Consider the following 19,223-nt stretch of genomic DNA (forward strand, 5'->3'; position numbering starts at 1 on the left):
GCACCACCAAGCCTGGCTAAAACTTGCAGTTTTAAAATCACACCTTTATTTGTCCCTGGAGGGGGAAACAGGAGAGCATATGGAAATGGACACTGAAAAGTCAGTGTTTGGTTATGAATATGTGAAAATAGCAGAATATACACAGATCTTTAGCATTTTTAAATGTGATATCAGTGGGTAAAGGCACCCATATGGTGGAAGAAGAGAACGGATTCCCGCAATTTGTCTTCTGACCTCCTCAAGCACACATGGCACATGTGTACAAAATACATGCACAGTGCCCGGGCATGGTAGCCCACACCTTTAATCTCAGCACCCGGGAGGCAGAGGCAGGAAGGCCAGCCTAGTCTACATAATGAGTTCCAGGCCAGCTTGGGCTACAGAGAGACCCTGTCTCAAAAAGACCAAAAAAAAAATGCACACTTACAATAAATTAATTTTTTAATAAGTGCCTGCATGCATGTATGTAAATGTATCAGTGCATACAACACCCACTGAGGCCAGAAGAGGGAGTCAGAGCCCTGGAACTGGAATTGACAGTTGTTAGCCATTTGGGTGCTGAGAACTGAACCTTGGTTCTCTGCAAGAGAAGCCAGTGCTTTTTTTTTTTTTTTTTGGAGTAAAGTTAAACTTTATTTTACAGTATTTTTTTTCTATATACAGAGAATCACAATATATATGTTTATGGGGACTCCTAGCACAGAGCTCCCCTCTTTCACTAGGTGGTTCACTTCCAGCTGACAATCTGTGGGGGGGCGGGGGATGAGAGAACCCAGTGATGGACCTTGGCTGAACCCTCTCCCCCATTTCTTAAAAATATAAAGATAAGTCAGATGTGGTGGCACACGCCTTTAATCCCAGCACTTGGGAGGCAGAGGCAGGCAGTTCTCTGTGAGTTCAAGGCCAGCCTGGTCTTTATAGGGAGCTCCAGGCCAGCTGAGGCTACAGGGAGACTTTGTCTCAAAAAAAGACAAAAAAAATTATATATATATATGTGTGTGTGTGTGTGTGTGTGTGTGTGTGAAGATAGCTTTCTCGTCAGATTTCTTTGCCGAGACCCAGAAAGCCGCTCCTCCACATGCTCCTACGTTCTGTACTCACCCAAACCCACATTCAAGGACATACATACAAGGCAACACCACCACAGCCTGGAGATTATCTGGTCTGCCCACCCTGGAAAGCTAGAACATTCAGACCCTTGGTTTTTGTTCTGCCCCCGCTGTGTCTGCCTGTCGCAAAGCCGTGTTGGACTTCCAGGTGCTACCCCTGTCTAGTCCCTTGTCTGATGTTCCGAAGACCTAGGAAGGCAGCAGCGCTAGGGTAAGGACTACACGAGTTTAATGTGGTATTTTGCTTATGCTGGTAAGGAAACACCTCTTTTGAGACTGTAGGTGTCTAATTAAAATAAACTATTTCCTTAAGAAATACTATCCTTATTTTTCCTGAGCAATCAAGATGCTGCTGTGAGAGTAGAAGGGCCAGAGGAGCAGACAATGATGGAGGGAGACCCCACACTCACAGCTCTCTTCCAGTCTGTCCTAGGCAGGGTGGACAAAGGAAGCCAGTGCTCTTAACCACTGAGTCATCTTTCCAACCCCAATAAATAATTTTTTTAAGTTTAAATTTATTTATCTTGCCAGGCGTGGTGCCACATGCCTTTAATCCCATTACTTGGGAGGTAGAGGTAGGCGAATCTCTCATGAATTCGAGATTCGCTTCTTCTACATAACTAGTTCAAGGACAGTCAGGGCTACCTGGTGAGACCCTGTCTCAAAAAAATTAATTTATGTGTATGTGTGCATGAGTGTATATGTACCATGTGTATGCAAGTGCCCACAAAGAACAGAGGGCATTAGAGCCCCTGGAACTGGAGCTATGGGCAGTTGTGAACTACCTGATGTGGGTGCTGCGAACTGAACCCGGATCCTCTGCAAGAGCAGTAAGTACTCAGCCACTGAGCCATCTCTCCAGCCTTAAAATTTTTTAAAGATCCTCTTTTAAAGAACTGAAATAAAACCACAAACGTTAGCTTCCTCAAATGATGGAAACAAAGAGGAATTGTTAGTACCCATTATTACTAATTACTTTTAACAAATTCAGGACTTCTCAGGGGAGGCTGAACCACTTTGTACACCTAAATTCTTAACAGTCATCCCCCCACCCCCCTTTCCAGCAGTGATTTAACTACAGTATGTGTTTCCTTCGGTTGAAACTTCAGAGGCAAATACCGCCTTCCTCACAGAACAGTCACCCCAAAGAATCTACATTAGATCCAACTATTCCGAAAGATCTTTATTTTAGTGGTTTTGGTTTTTGGTTTTCGTTTGTTTGTGGGTTTTGGTTTTGGTTTTTTGAGACAGGTTCTCCGTGTAGCCCCAGCTGGTCTGAACTTGCTATGTATACCAGGCTGGCCTCCATCTCACAGAGATCTGCCTGCCTCTGCCTCTCAAGTGCTGGTTCTAAAAGGCTGTGCCAGCCTGCCTGGCTTTAGTGGGTATTTTTAAAAAATGTATTACATTTATTTATTTGTGTGTCACCACGGCACCATGTGTCGGTCAGAGGACAACAGGCAGGAAGGAGTCGGTTCTCTCCTTCCACACAGTGTGGGACCCAAGGATTGAACTCAGGTTGTCAGGCTTGACAACGACCATCTGTGAACTCCTGAGCCATCTCTCCAGCACTCGGTAGCTATTTAAATAAGTCAAAATCATCGTTAAAGCGAGATTAAAATATAATGTCTGGATCATATGACAGATTTAAGCCTAACAATTTCTAGGATCAGGATATAATTAATGGTGGGTGTCTGTACTCCCAAGGACTCCAAAATCTGAGTTGATTTTGGAGGTGAGTTGAAGGCCATCCAGGGCTACCTAGAGAGACCCTACCTCAAAACAAAATCTATCTTCCATGTTGAAATATTGGGGTTTAGGGAGGGAGGAGACCCACTCTCCTAAGTAACCAGCAAATGTTTACTTTGGGGGTGACAATACCAAAGCTTATACCCTAGTAATTAAGAAAGTACCTTTTGAAAGAGCCATGTAGTAAAGTACTCTCTAGCCTTTGAACAACCAGGGACCGTGTGTCCTGTTTTTCTGTCTTCCTTGCTCTGGGGCATGGTGGAAATGTCGCTGCATTTGGAGGCAAAAGAAAAGGACTGTGGCCCCGTTTATGTGAATGATTCTGTATGAATCACACTGGTATTTTTGTAAGTGAGAGGGCCTCAAGTATCCCAGGTTGGCCTGTAACTCGCTAGGTAGCCAAGGATGACCTTGAACTTCTGATCCTCCAGCCTCCACCTCCCGAGTTGTCCGGATTACAGGCATGGACCATCATGGCTGGTTTAATAAAAGTGCTGGGGATGGACCTTAGGGTTTCCTGCATGATACACAAGCATTTTACCAACTGAGCTACAGCGCCAGCCCCACGTTGGGGTTAACAGATGATCTGTAGGGAGATATCTACTAAGTCAATTTTTATGCACATCTGGTTTTGCACAGACTTTGGCGAACGGGAGCATCATTTTGGTTTTCTTTTGTTGTCTTTGGTTGTTTTGTTTTGACGAGGCCTCGGGCGCTATGTAAAACCTAAGGCGACGCCTCCCGTTAGCCCCACCCCTCCCAGAGGCCCACGTGCCTGCTATTGGCTCCTCAGGCACGCGCTGAGGTTGCCGTGGAGACCTGGCGCCTGGGCCCGGGGCTCATGGCGCTCTACGTGCTCTTCTCGCACCCGGCCGAGCGTGGCTACCGCGCCGGCCTTTGCTCCAAGGCCGCGTTCTTCCTGCTGCTGGCCGCCACGCTCACCTACATCCCCCCGCTGCTGGTGGCCTTCCGCAGCCACGGTGAGCCTGCCCGGGCCTGGAGGGCCCCCGGCCTGGAGGCCAACGGGGCTGCAGGCCACTGGGCGGTGCTGACCTCGCCCTCCACCCGCTTGTGTTCTCAGGGTTTTGGCTGAAGCGCAGCAGCTACGAGGAGCAGCCGAGCGTGCGCTTCCAGCACCAGGTGCTGCTCGTGGCCCTGCTGGGGCCGGAGCCCGGAGCCTTCCTCGCCTGGAGCACGTTCCCCGCCTTCAACCGGCTGCTGGGGCATCATCTGCGCGTCCCGCTCGTTTCGGTGCGTGGTTCCCTGGGGCACCGGGATCGGGGCGAGTTCCAGGGGATCCCAGCCTAGATCTCTTTGGGGAACGGGGGGCGGAGTCTCCCGTATACTAGGCCGGCCTTGAACTTCAGATCCTTCTGCCTCCACCTTTCAAGTGCTGAGATTAGTCGTGCACCAACCACTATGACCGGGTTCTATACGATACTGGGGCTGTGTGGTTCTAGGCAAGCACTCTACCCACTGAGCTGCCTCTACAGCCCCCCAGCTTGGATCGTAAAGACTCGGGAGCCATAGAAGTTGGATGCACAGTCTCTTTGGCCTGCTTATATTTAACTTCCTAGATAATAGATGTGTTTTATGCAGCCGCGCCAGACGTCCCTAATTCCCAGAAAGTGAGCCCTGCTGTTAGACCAGAGGACAGCCAGGGGACAGCCTGTCTCCGGTGCTAGCTATTTCGGAGGGCATGGCCCCATTGAAAGGTGCTGTGAAAGCCCCTGGGACACTGAAGACCGAGCCTGTTAACTGCAGGGCATGGCTGCGTTTGAGCATCACTGCTGTGTAGGGACTGGAAGGACCAACCTTTTTATGCAGACTAGACGCCTGGAAGCCTAGGTGCTAAATGATTAACGCTCCCAGACTTGAGCTCGGGCCAGGCCACGCCTACAGGGCTTGGCTCTGCTGCTGCTGCTTCACACTGTAGCTGCAGTTCAAGTGTTTAGTTTAAGCCAAATGCTGCTTTTACAGCCATTGCCTTTCCGTTCGTATTCAGAAAACCTTCTTTAGAAGTATGAAACATCTGGTTGTCCTACTTTCAAGATGATTAAATTATAAAACAAATATATAACTGATGAAAAAAACTTTTTTCTCCTAACAGCTTAATAAGGCTTTTAAAATATTAGTCTTATTAGTTATGTGGATAACAACAAACAAAATCAATTAAAATTACTTGGTTTTTTTGGGGTTTTTTTGTTTGTTGGTTTTTTGGGTTTTTTTTTGTCTTTTTGAGCCAGGGTCTCCCTGTAGCCCCAGCTGCCCTGGAACTCACTATGTAGACCAGGCTGGCCTTGAACTCACAGATATCTGCCTGACTCTGCCTCCTGAGTGCTGGGATTAAAGGCGTGCACCACCACTCCTGGCAAGAATTAAAAAAAAAATAAGAAAAATGTTATTTTTATTTTGTGTGTATGAGTATATTGCCTGCATGTAAGTGCACTCATGTCATGTAGTGCTGGTGGAGGACAGAAGAGGATGTCAGATCCCCTGGAACTGGAATTATGGGTGGTTGTTACCTGCCATGTGGGTGCTGGGATTTGAACCCAGGTCTTCAAGAACAGCTAGTGCTCTTAACCTGAGCCATCTCTTCAGCCCCCTTATATTTTTAATGATTATAAAAGTGTATGTACATTGTGAAATATTAAGAGTTTAAAGGCATACATTGACAAAAAATTAAAGACTTATTTTAGTGCATGTATCAGCACTTGGTTTTTGTGTGTGTGGTGTTGTTTGTTATAGCTTTGTTTCTTTTTGAGACAAGGTTTCCCTGTATAGCCCAGGCTGGCTTGGAACATACTATGTAGACCAGACTGGCCTCTATCTCACAGAAATCCACCTGCCTCTGCCTCCTGAGAGTTGGAATTAAAGATGTGGACCACTAGGGTGGGTGAATACTTATTAATCAATCTTATTAGTTTAAGGTCTATAATTTATTTAATGACATGGGAAAACTGTAATGAATTTAACCAGTTCTTTGTTGGTAAATGTTTAATTTGCTTCTAAACCCACACATGTGATCTCAGCATTTGGGAAGCTGAGGCAGGAAGATTGCCCCCTTGGCTAAATAGCAAGTTCAAGGCCAAAAAAAAAATTTTTTTTTTTTGCTTCCACTTTTTCACTATTAGGGATGATTTTTCAATGAGCAAATATGAACAAATGTTTGAGTAAATCTTGCACTTTTGTTTTTTTTGAAACACGGTCTCCCTGTAGCCCCAGCAGGTCTGGTACACATTCATTTTGGGTTTTTTTTTGTTGTTTTGTTTTGGTCTTTTTGAGACGGGCTCCCTGTAGCCCCAGCTGTCCTGGAACTCACTATGTAGACCAGGCTGGCCTCGAACTCACAAAGATCTGCCTGCCTCTGCCTCCCGTGTGCTGGGATTAAAGGTGTGCGCCACCACGTCTGGCCATTCATTTTGTTTTTTAGATTGCTGTGTTGCCTGCTCAGGCTGGCCTTGGCTGAAGCAATAGGCCCACTCAGCCTCCTAAGAAGCTGGCACTGCAGGCAAGTGCCACCTACCTAGACTTGAATCTTATACCTTTAAAAGTCAAATTGTGAGGAATTGGAATGGATGGAATAGAAACTGTTGAAATTGAATGCACACATAGAAAACTAAGCAAGCAAATAAAATAATTGTGGACTCCAGTGAAGTAAAACATATGAAAATGTGGGAAGGAAAAGTAATCAGGATTGTGAATAGGACAAATATTTATATTTAGGCCGGGCATGGTGGTGCATGCCTTTAATCCCAGCACTTGGAAGGCAAAGCCAGGCGGATCTCTGTGAGTTCAAGGCCAGCCTGGTCTACACAGTGGATTCCAGGCCAACTGGGGCTACAGGGAGACTCTCTCAAAAAGACAAAAGAAAATACACATTTATTTTATTTGTGTGAGTATTTGCCTGCCTGTGCATGCAGGCCCATAGATGACAGAAGAGGGTGTTGTATCCCCAGAACTGGAATTACAGATGGCTGCTATGTGGGTGCTGGGAACTGGACCTCAGTCCTCTGCAAGAGCAGACACTGCTTTTAACCACTGAGCCATCTCTGCAGCTCCAGGACTTTTATCTTAGTTACTACACTGAATACTGACTGACCAAAATGTGAGTTTAGCTCACCTGAAGCTATGAGGTGCATGTATGATGGGGACTGGTGGGAAGAGGAAGCTCAGTCTTCAGCTTTCCTGTGGGAAGTCAATAGAGAATGCTTAAATGTGCCAAAGCAAATGTTATTTAAACACTCGAGAGCACTTCTAAGCACTCTAATCAGGTAACTGAGATAAAAATACTTGCTTTGGGGGCTGGAGAGATGGCTCTGTAGTTAGGAGGAATGGCTGCTTTTGCAGAGGACCTGGGTTCAGCTCCCAGCACCCAGTTGGAGGCTAACAGTCATCTGTAACTCCAGTTCCGGGGAATCTGATGCCCTCTTCTGTCCTCTACAGGCATTGCATGTACATGGTACACACTGGCAAAACACTCAAACACAAAATAAAAATAAATCTTTAAAAGTTTTAAAAATTATTTGTTTTTTGTAACATCCTTGAACTCTGGTTCTTTAAATTACCCCCCCACACACACACCCTTTTTACTAATTTTATTTCAGCATAGTGATTTTTGTTTAGTTGGTTGATTGATTAGCTTTGTTTGCTTTTTTTTTTGGTAGCCCCAGCTGGCCTGGAACTTCCTATGTAGACCAGGCTGGCCTTGAACTCACAGAGATCCACCTGCCTCTGCCTACTGAGTGCTGGGATTAAAGGCCACCACCCCAGCTTGTTTGTTTGCTTTTTGAGACAGGGTCTCACTACAGGGTCCTGGCTGACTGGGAAGACTTACTATGTAAGTCTAAACTGGCCTCAGTCTTCTGTTTGGGATTACATGGAAAGCATGGTATATTTATATCTTGAATTCTTGGCAGAAAGTTTTTTTGTTTGTTTGCTTGTTTGTTTATTTTTTGGTCTTTTTGAGACAGAGTCTTACTGTAGTCCCAGCTGGCCTGGAACTCACTATGTCACTATGTAGACCAGGCTAGCCTGGATCTCACAGAGATCTACCTGCCTCTGCCTCCTGAGTGCTGGGATTAAAGGCATGCACCACCACATCCTGCATATATGTGTTTTGTTTTGTTTTGTTTTGTTTTGCAACATTGTGGCTCTACCCCAAAGCCTTAATTAAATGTGCTAGGCTAGTCCTCTATAGCTGTGCTACATCGTCAGCTAACAGTAAAACACTGGCTCTAGGCTAAGGATATAGTTTAGTGGTAGAGCACTGTCTAGCCTGTGTAAGGCTCTGGGTTCTATCCCTAGCACACCTCCCGCCAATAAAAAGCCAGAGGTAGTGGCTCACATCTATAAACCTAACACTTGGAAGCTTAAATAGGAGGATCATCATGAGTTTGAGACTAGCCTGGGATGCACAGTGAGTGAGTTACAAGTCAGCTAGGACTGGGCTAGAATAAGACCCTGCCTCAAAACAAAACAGAACTTTTCCTAAATCCTTTTCCATCACTTAAAGCCTTTCTTAGTAAATTACTGACTTCCTTCCTGGCTGAGTTTTGGGCTTGGGAATTACTTGAAATTGAAGTCATACTTAAATCGGTAGGACCAAAGAGATGACTCGGCAGTTAACGGCACTTGCTGCTTTTTTTTTTTTTTTCGGTCTTTTGAGACAGGGTCTCCCTGTAGCCCCAGCTGGCCTGGAACTCACTATGTAGACCAGGCTGACCTCGAAATCACAGAGATCTGCCTGCCTCTGCCTCTGGAGTGCTGGGATTAAAGGCATGCTCACACTCATTTTTTAAAAATACTTTATTATTTTTATTTTATGTGTGAGTGTTTTGCCTCCATGTTGTACAATGCCCAAGGAGGTCAGAAGAGGGCATCAGATCCCCTGGAACTGGAGTTATGAATATTTGTTAGCCACTGTGTGGGTACTGGGGAACTGAACCCGGGTCCTCTGCAAGAGCAGCCAGTGCTCTTACCCACTGAGCCATCTCTCCAGCCTCCAGTTTGCACTCTTAACCACTCTCCAGCTCCTATACAAGTATTCTTAAAGGAAAAATTTTGGAAAGTACCCATATAAAACAAAAACAAACCAAAGAAACCATAAAAATCTAAAAGCAGGTAAGTATACAATGTGCAATCACTGGAAAACAGTTTGGCAGTCTTCAAAAAGTTAAACATAATAATACTGTATGACCCAACATTTAGTAGATATACTAAAAACTACTGTTATATATATTTGATGTGTATGATGTGTATGCTGAGTGGGCGTGTGCTCAAGAGTGTCCTTCTCTGATGCTCTCCACCTTATTTCCTTGAGACTGGGTCTCACTGAACATGGAGCTAACCCAGAGATCCTCCTGTCTGTCCTCCCTTCAGCTGGGTTTCCAGGTACACATGCTGTCACACCAAGCTTTTTACATGAGTGCTGAGAGTCAGAACTAAGTCCCTCATGTTCGTGTGACTGCCAAGCATCTCCCTAACCTTTTTTTTTTTTCTATTTCTTTCCTTCCTTTCTTCCAACTTTCTTTCCTTTTTCTTTTCTGAGACGAGGTCCTATGTAGCCCAGACTGACCTTGAACTTCTGATCCTCCTGCCCCCACCTCTGAGTACTGGGATTACTGAAAGGTACAACCACATCTGATTTATGCAGTGTTAGGGAGGAACCCAGGGCTTCCTGTATGCCAGGCAAGCACTCTGCCAACCGAGGTACATCCTTAGCCCATGTTGCATTTTTTGAAAGGGTAACTTTTATGGTATGTGATTTGTGTCTCCAGTATCGATAGAAGCAGACAGACAGTAGCCTGGGTTGTTTGAGACCCAGTCTTCAAAAAAGGGCAGGGGGACGAATGGAGGGCTGGCACAGTGGTGTAGAGCACTTGCTGTTCTTTTAGAGGACCTCAGTTTCCAGCTCCCACATCAGGCAGCTCACAACCACCTTGTAACTCCAGTTTCAGGGGCTCCAATAGCCTCTTCTGACCTCTATTGCCACACCTGTGGCATACACACAGAAATACAGACACATAAATTAAAAATAAAAGTAAATCTTAAAACACACCACCTGCCAGGCATGGTGGTGCATGCCTTTAGTCCCAGCACTTGGGAGGCAGAGGCAGGTGGATAGTTCCAAGCCAGCTGGCACTACAGGGAGACCTGTCTCAACAATACCAGAGAGAGAGAGAGAGAGAGAGGGAGGGAGGGCGGATATAATGAAATGGACAGTGACGTAAACTCAGAAATTCATGTTTTGTAAAAGAACAAGAGGGGTTGGAGAGATGGCTCAGCAGAGGACCTAAGTTCAATTCCTAGCACCCGTAACTCCAGTTCCAGGGGCTCCAGCATCCTCTCTGGCACCGCAGGCACCTGCATGCACACACATACCCACACGAAATGAAAATTTAAGCCGGGTGTGGTGGCGCAGGCCTTTAGTCCCAGCACTCAGGAGGCAGAGGTAGGTGGATCTCTGTGAGTTCAAAGCCAGCCTGGTCTACATAGTGAGTTCCAGGCTAGCTGGGGCTACAGGGAGACCCTGTCTTTAAACAACCAATAAAAGATGCTGGGCATGGTGGCGCACACCTATAGTCCCAGTACTCGGGAAGCAGAGGGAGGCGGATCTCTTTGAGATCGAGGCCAGCCTGGTCTACATGGTGAGTTCCAGATCAGCTGAGGCTGCAGGGAGACCCTGTCTCAAAAAGCAAAAACAAAAACAAAAACAAAACAGTAAAAGAAAGACATGAAAAATTTTAAATCATTTTTAGTGACAAGACTAATCTCCAAGAACTTAAGCACTCTCTACGATTTGTCTTTTAATTTATTTATATAGTTTTGTTTTTTATATTTTACTTATTATTTTTATCTTATGGGTATGAGTGTATTGCTTGCATGTATGTAAGTGTGCCCATGTCATGCAATGCCCATGGAGGTCAGAGGGTGTCACATCCCCTGGAACTGCAGTTATGGATGGTTGTTAGCCCCCATATAGGTGCTGCAAATCAAATCCAGGTCCTCTGCAAGAACAGCCAGTGCTTTTAACTGCTGAGCCATCTCTCCAGACCTTTAAAGATTTTTTATTATGTGTATGTATGTCGGGGTGGGGGCGGTTGACACATGAGTGCAGGTACCCACCTCAGCCAGAGGTGTCGGATCCTTTGGAACTGAAGTTAACAGCTCATTGTGAGTTGCCTAATGTGGGTACTGGGAAGTGAACTTGAGTCCTCTGTGAGAACATCAAGCGCTCTTAACTGATGAGCCATCTATGTCCCCCAGCCCCAAAAATACATCTTTAAAAAAAAAAACAACAAAGACTATGACTAAGAAATGTGCAGGGGATGAAACAAGAGCCAAAATTCCAACAAACCCCCAGAGCCGCCCTGATGGGAAAAGTTGTTGCAAGTCAGGACATCCTGGGGAAAATGGTACTCTGTAAAGCAGAGTATTTCTGGCTGAGAGAATAGCTAGTGGTATAGTGCTAGCATGAGGCCCTGGGTTCAGTCCCCACCACCACCACTACCACTGCCGGGTGTGGTTGTGCATGCCTTTATTCCCAGCACTCAGGAGGCAGAGACAGGCGGATCTCTTGTGAGTTCAAGACCAGCCTGGTCTACATAGTGAACACCAGGCCTGCTGAGGCTACAGGGAGACCCTGTCTCCAAAAGACTTAAAAAAAATACACATAAATAAAAATTTAATTCCCTTTATTAAAATAACTGTCTTTTCTCAATTAGTCCATGATTGATACATATGGACTAATGTGTATTTTCTAGCCAATATTAGTATTGATTTCCCCTATATCCGGAAAGGATTATGGGCTGGAGAGATAGCTCAGCAGTTAAGAGAATTTGCTGCTTTTCTAGAGGACTTGGGTTCAATTCCCAGCACCCACATGGTGTCCAGCAACTATTTATAGTTCCATTTCCAAGGGACTCTGACACCATCTGGCCTCCGAAGGTACCACAAACATGTGGTGCACTTACATACATGCAGGCAAAACACTTGCACAATCAATCAATCAATAGAAATATCTTCCTTTAATCACCAGAAAACTTTGAAATTAGAGTTCACAGACAGTTACAGGCAAGCATTTTTGGGTGTGTATGTGGTACTGAGGATTGAGCCGAAGGCCTTATACATGCGAGGCATGCTAGACAAGCACTCCGCCAGTGGGCAACATAGCCAGCCCCTCAAATGCATTATAGAAGGAGCACTGACAAGGGAGGTCCTCATTAAAGCCTAGCTCAGTCATTAGGGTCCATTTCTTCTCTCAGCATCAGTTTAAGTATATACAGCAATGATGGTTCCTACCTCCCTCCCTCCAAGAAAAAAATTGTTCCAGCCAGACATGGTGGAGCATGCCTTTAATCCCAACACTCAGGAGGGAGAGATAGGTGATCTCTGAGTTTGAGTCCAGCTTGAGCTACATAGTGAGGCCTGTCTCTAAAGACAAAAAAAAAAAAAAGCTCCATGCACACCCATAATCCCACATTTGCAATCACAGGTTCACGTCCAGCCTTGACTATATAGCAAGACTCTCTCAAAAACACAAAAGTTGGGGCTGTTAGATGGCTCAGTGGGTAGAGGCACTAGCCACCAAGTTTGACAACCTGATTTCCGTCTTTGGACCCACATGGTAGAAGGAGAGAACCCACTCCCACAAGCTGTCCTCTGACTTCCACAGGCACCGTGGCATGTGTGTATACGCACACACACTAAACAAATGTAAAAATTGATTTCATGAATGGTCCAAGTGACAGCATAGACATGCAGTCCATGGTTGCCAGGCAGTGGAGGAGTGGCTAGCTTAGTGGCAGGTCTTTTGGAGCATACGGACCACTACATCATTCACTCCCAAGGCTTTCCCTCTGGACCCTCCTCTTCCTCAGCCTTCCTCACTGTTCAGCTGCTCTCAGCACACAAACCCTGGATCGCTCTTAACCCCCAGCCATTCTTGAACCTCATGTCACTCTACATTCAAGACACCAAGTTAGATCATTCTTTCTGTTTAAAAAAAAAAAAAATCTGTTAATTAGCTTACACACTCTCCTCTAATTTTAGCCTGCTTCCTTTTTTCTTTCGGTGCTTGGCACTTACCCGGTGCCGTTACATATTATTTGTTTTTTACTTATTTCCTACCCTTCCCACTGGGATGCTGCATTTTTTGCAAAATTATTTGTCCTGCTCAGCATCGTCTCGTTTTTTTTTTTTTTTTTTTTTTTTTTTTTCAGTACCTCCTCTTTTTTTCTGCCAGGGGAGGGGGCAGGATGTAGGGGACAAGTTATGTGTTTATTTAGGGGGTTATTTATTGATTTTTTTATGTTTTCATTTTTGTTTTATTGAGACGGGCTCACTATGTAGCCCTGGCTAGCCTGGAACTTTGTATGTAGACGAAGCTGGCCTCACTCTCATGGGATCACCTGCCTCTGCCTCCCAAGTGCTGGGATTAAGGGTGTGTGCCACCACACCTCACCCTATTTTTAGTTTGGGTTTTTTTTTTTTTTTTAATTGCTGTTGGGATTTTGTTTTTCTTTGTTTTTATTTCTGTTTTTTGAGACTGTCTCCCCATATCCCCAGCTGGCCTAGAACTTGCCTTGTAACTCAGGCTTGTCTAAAACTTGCAGTGATCCTTCTGCCTAGGCCTCCACAGTGCTGAGATAACAGGTGTGCCCCGCCCACACCAGGCTATTGTTTTTTATCTTTTTTTTTTCCAAGTCTGGACAGGTTAGTCCTAGAAAGAAATTTAAAGTTAAAACACCTAAGCTTTGCTTGATTTTAGCCAAAAAGCTGAGATGCAACAAAACAGCTAATCTCAAATCCTGTCTACACTGTACACTAGCTGAACCTCTGATAAGTCTCTAACTCTCTGGGCCAAGATTTTCTTGTCTACACAAGGGGTGTATGACTTGGCTATCTGTCTTAAGCTTGACATTTATTGTAAAGATGGAGAGAGATGAGTCCCTTTCTCCCTCACCCTGTTGGGGTCTGGATTCTCCTGGCTAGTTTCTCCTGACCACTCCTGTTGTAAATTGAGAAATATCCTTATCTTCCTGTCCAACCCTAAGACTAGAAGGCATAGAGCTATTACGCAGTTAACTGCACACTGTCTCTCAAGCCTTCCTGGACACCAGTGGAAGCACACTCACAGAAACCCAAGCAGCCTCTTACCCACCTCTTGATTCGTAACAACTGAGACATTGCCTGTAAGTCCATCATCAGCCCTGTGGCTGACAAGATACAGAGATGCCTCCCCTCCCCTGTGAAGCTGTTGAAATAGGATGAGGAAGGACAGTGGCTTATAACAAGCCTAAGAAAAGGACATTGTTGTCTGGAAGGAAAGAAATCACCTAAAGGTTCTGAAAGCGGGTATCTCAGTCACAAACTCCATTCACTTGAAAAACAAAAACTCTTCCTCACAGAGTGGTGTTGGTAGAGAGCAAAATGAACCAAGTGGGGGAGGATTCAGAGGGGAGCACTGTGTTCCCACGGTTGAATCATAGGAACTAGTAGGAAAGGACAGCTTAGCTCCTGGTCTACAGGAAGGAGGAGGGATTATATTTCAGTACTCTCCTTTGCTGGTCGCTGTCAGGTCACCGTGATGGAACTGGAGGCTGGCAGCACTGGCTACTATTTATTTTTAACTGCCCACATATAGTTTATGGGCTGTGATATATCTTTGGCCTTCCTCAGATATTTGTCACATATTTGTGTTTTTAGTACCATGCTGATTTTCCATAGCTGCTCTTCATTTTATTAGCTGGTACTAAAAGATGCACAATGCTGAGTGTACTGATGAACAAGGAGATAGATTTCAAGGATCTGAAGGAAGGCACTGTGGTCCACCAGCGCTTGATGAATCTCAATTGAGTTTGCTTGGGGAATGCATGATAATTAGAATTAGATTTTTTTTCAATTGACTTCAGGCTGGAAGAATCACTCAGTGGTAAAGCTCTTGCCTAGCATGTAGAGGCCCTGGGTTCAATCACCTGTGCTAGAAAGAATGAACAAAAGGAAAAAGGATGGAAAGGGAAAGGAACCTCTTTCTCAGTGCTGGAGAGATGGTGCAATGCTTAAGAGCACTTGCTACTCTCCCAGGGGATTTGAGTTTGGTTCCCAGCACTCATGTTGGGGGGCCCACAACTACCTGTAGCTCTAGAGGATCCAACATCCTCTTCTAGCCTCTATTGGTACCTACACCCACATGCATATACACACACATATACATAAATAAAATAAATCTGTCTAGGACTGGAGAGATGTCTCAGCCGTTAAGAGCACTGACTGCTTTTACAGAGGACCCGGGTTCAAATCCCAGTACCCACATGGCAGCTGATGGTCATCCATAATTCCAGTTCCACGGGATCTGATGCGTTCTTCTGACCCCCTGGCCATTGCATGACACGGATGCACTTACACACATGCAGGCAATATGCTCATACACATAAAATAAAAAGAAGGAATCTCTCTTTGGGCTTTCTAGACTAGAGAAGAAGACAGGAACCAGGATGGGAAGATGGACATGTTGCATTTTCGACTTGAACTTCCCCTGCAGTCCACAGAGCACATTCTTGGCATACAACTCATCCTGACCTTCTCCTATGAACTGCACGTGAGTCAGTCCTCTTTAAGACCTCTCTTTTTCCTCCTCCAGTGGAACAGAAACCTCCTGTTTTCTAGGGAAAACCATGCTGTAGAAGGCTCTTTTCTGGAGTATTGTGGGGAATTTAACATACACAAATGGAATGTTTTTCATTGGGGTCATATTAAATTATTTGATTAACTTTTAGTAGGTCAGAGGGTGCTGGGGAGAAGAGTTCCTGAGTGGGCTAGCCCAGGTATGCCAGGCCCGTCAGTGTCAGCTGCAGACAGGTGACTCCTGAGCCCTTCAGACCCAACAGTGGCATCTCTCTTTCTGATGATTCCAGAGGATGTCAACATTCGTGATGCAGAGCATGGCATTTCTCCAGTCCTCCTTTGCCGTTCCCGGGTCACAGTTACATGTGAATGGTGACCTGAGGTTGCAACAGAAGCAGCCCCTGAGCTACAGTGGCCTAGATGTCCGATACAACGTAAGCACGCTTCCTGCCCCCTGCTTTTTTCTGTGTATCACATTCTTTTAATTTTATGTGTATGAGTGTTTCGACTGCATGTGTGCAAGTGCACCTGTACCTGCAATGCCCTCAAGGACCAGAAGAGGGCATTGAATCCCCTGGCGCTGGAATGGCAGACAGTTGTGAACTGCCATGTGGGTGCTGGGAACTGAGCCCTTCTCCAACCCCCTGAATCACACACATTCTTTGAAGAAAGAGAAATTGAACTTAGAATTTCCCCAGTAGGTGGCATAGACTAGGAATCCTGAAGAATTCTTATCATGAATTCTTTGAAAGTATAGAAAAGGATAAGCCAGGCATGGTGGTACACGCCTTTAATCCCGGCAGAGACAGGCGGATCTCTGTGAGTTCAAGGCCAGCCTGGTCTACATAGTGAGTTCCAGGACAGCTGGGGCTACAGGGAAACCCTGTCTCAAAAAGACCAAAAAAAAAAAAAAAAAAATAGAAAAGGCATGTCTTTATTTATACCCTGAAAGAGAGAGAAGGAAAATAATGCTGTGGTCTTTACTGAACTCAACTGTCCATTGCTTTCAGGTACACAAACATTCCAGATGTATTCTGTGTTAGGTTTTACTTATTTCTTTATTTTATATGTATGAATGTTTCCCCTGCATTAAGTACACCATGTGAATGCAGTGCCCAGGGAGATCAGAAGAGGGTTCAGATCCCTTGGAACTGGAGTTACAGGTAGGTTTTGAACTGCCATGTGGGTGCTGGGAACCAAACCCAGGTCCTCTACAAGAGCAGTGCTCTTAACTGCTCAACCACTTCTCCAGCCTCCCCGACCCTTTAATTTTTTTTTCCCTGTGTTAGTTTTACTGTTGGCTGTGACCAAATACCTGACAAAACAACCTAAAGGAGGGGAGATTTATTTTCCTCCCAGATTCAGGTTTTCATCCATCCTGGTGGAAGGTGTAGGGCTATTCACATCATGACCAACAGGAGGCAGAATGAGCAGGAAGGGGCCAGAGCAAGAATCAGACCCCAAGGACAAGTTCCCAGTGGCCTGCTTCCTCTAACCCAGCCCCACCTTCCACAACTCCTCATCCCCTACCTAACCTCTGTTTGTATTCTGAATCCATGGCATATCAGGTTAGAGCCCTCACATCCTAATCTTCTCTGGAGAGGCCCTGTAAACAGAGGTGTGCATTACTGACCTCCTGAGTGTCTCTCAGGCCACTCAAGTCAACAGTCAAGATCAGTTGCCACATCTTCCCAATGACCTTGTAAAATGTCCATGTAAAAACATTTAAAAATACTAGCTGCTGTTTATTGAACAGGTAGCATTTGGGAGCCCTGAGTGAAAAGGTTTATAGTTGGGCGTGGAGACACACCTCTGTAGTCCCACCACTTGGGAGACGGAGGTGAGAGGATGATTTGAAGCCAGGGATTGGAGACCAGCCAGGGCAACAAAACAACAGCCTATCTTAAAGAAAAATAAAAGAGGCTTATGGTGAGTGTGGTGATGCATACCTTTATTCCTAGCTCAGGAGGCAAAGGCAGGCAGATCTCTGTGAAATTGAGGCCAGCCTAGTCTACAGGTCTACATAGCAAGTTCCAGGCTAGCTGGGGCTACAGGGAGACCCTTTCTCAAAAAACAAAACAAAAAAAGAGGTGTACACCCATTGCCTTTAAAAAAAATATTTTATTTATTATTTTTATTTTATGTGTATGAGTATATTGCCTGCATGTATGTGAGTGCACCCGTGTCATGCAATACCACGGAGGTCAGAAGAGGGCGTTGGATTCCCCTGGAACTCGAGTTAAGGACGATTTGTAGCCACCATGTGGGTGCTGGGAATCGAACCCAGGTCCTCTACAAGAGCAGTCAGTGCTCCTAACCACTGAGCCATCTCTCCAGCCCCGCATTGCCTTTTTCAGTCATCGTGGCAACCTCCTGAAACTCCTAACTTCCAGTTCCCAGCTCTCCAGCCACTTCCAGCTCCCCTTGCTTCATCCAGCCACACAGGTCCCTTTGTTGCTTGAACCCACAAAGCAGCTCCTGTCTCAGGGCCTTTCCACTTGCCATTCCTTCTACTACGTATCCAAATAAGCTTATTGGAATACTCCATTCTGGTCTATGGACACAGTCCTTGGCCCTCCTTCCTAACACAGCCTTCCCCACTTCTTTCAGCTTCCTTCTCACAGATGCCCCTCTCTTACTGCCTCCAGCCCAGCATCTTGAAGATTTGGTTTCTGGTGGGTTTATTTTCTGCCTTGGTGGTAAAAGCATTGATACCTTTAGACTATCACTCAGTGCTTATCGCAGTCCGACAACTGGTAAGCCTTCAGAGATCATTGTTGAGAAACATGAAGTCTCATTTTGTACAAGAGGAGACTGAGGCTTAGGATTCATTTTCTCACAGTTTCATAGCTTGAAAATAAGAGAGCCAGGAGCTGCATTCTGAGTGCAGAGCTCATGCATCGAATCATGTGTTCCTCAGCATCTGATCTTATGGGAGATGAGATACGTGAAAGTGGGCTCCTTCTGCAAGTGAGAGAGGGACACTAACAGTCATTATGGCCTTACCAGGACTGCTGCAGGTGGACTGGGATTCAGGGTCACTGTGGCCAGTCAGCATAAGTTACAGAGGGATTACAGACGTAATATGTCATTGTATATAAAGGATTACAAATGAATACGGCATTTGGAGGATTCGTGCATCAAATTGTGTCAATGGGAAGATGATATTAGAGGGCAGGAAGTCATTTCTGGCTTGAAGAGGTTACATGCTTATCATCTGGGTTGTGTCTGTTTCCATCTCTACATCCAAGAGAGATAAGTTAAAGCTGGATGTAGCTCAGTGGTGGAGCACTTGCCTAACATGTACAGGGCCTTAGGCTCAATTTTCAGTATCACATATACAGAGAGAGAGAGAGAAAGAGAGAGAGAGAGAATGAATTAGAGTGCATCCAAAGAAGAGTAAGAAAATGGCAAAGGTGTTGGAAATATAATTGATTTTTAAAATCAAAGGAATTATTCCTCCCATTGGAATAGAGAGGAGCCTCTTACAAATTGCCTAAAACCTGTGACAGGGCTGGTGAGGTGGCTCAGTGGGTAAGGCATTTGGCTGCTGAACCTGACAACCTGAGTTCAACCCCTAGAACTCATGTGGTAGAAGGAGAGAACTGACTCTCACAAGTTGTCCTCTGCCCTCCACATGTGTGCTGTCTCTCTTTCTCTCTTTCTCTCTCTCTCTCTCTCTCTCTCTCTCTCTCTCTCTCTCTCTCTCTCACACACACACACACACACACACACACA

General features: G+C 45.4%; 1 protein-coding gene across 2 annotated transcripts in view; it reads left to right on the forward strand.

Moving 5' to 3' along the window:
- Nucleotides 1-3,634: 3,634 nt before the first annotated feature.
- Nucleotides 3,635-19,223, forward strand: part of Tmem231 (transmembrane protein 231) — a 21,955-nt gene continuing 6,366 nt past the window's right edge. Inside the window, exons 1-4 of one of the 2 annotated variants that reach the window (XM_008822956.3) lie at nt 3,639-3,838; nt 3,940-4,109; nt 15,331-15,459; nt 15,776-15,919. In XM_008822956.3, the coding sequence (XP_008821178.1) occupies nt 3,700-3,838; nt 3,940-4,109; nt 15,331-15,459; nt 15,776-15,919 (582 nt within the window). In that variant the 5' untranslated portion in view covers nt 3,639-3,699. Of the gene's footprint in view, nt 3,839-3,939; nt 4,110-15,330; nt 15,460-15,775; nt 15,920-19,223 lie in introns of both variants that reach the window. The other variant, XM_029558595.1, reaches the window with a different exon arrangement.

This window comes from Nannospalax galili, unplaced genomic scaffold (assembly GCF_000622305.1).
Source record: "Nannospalax galili isolate Female #2095 unplaced genomic scaffold, S.galili_v1.0 scaffold568, whole genome shotgun sequence".
Lineage (NCBI taxonomy): Eukaryota > Metazoa > Chordata > Mammalia > Rodentia > Spalacidae > Nannospalax > Nannospalax galili.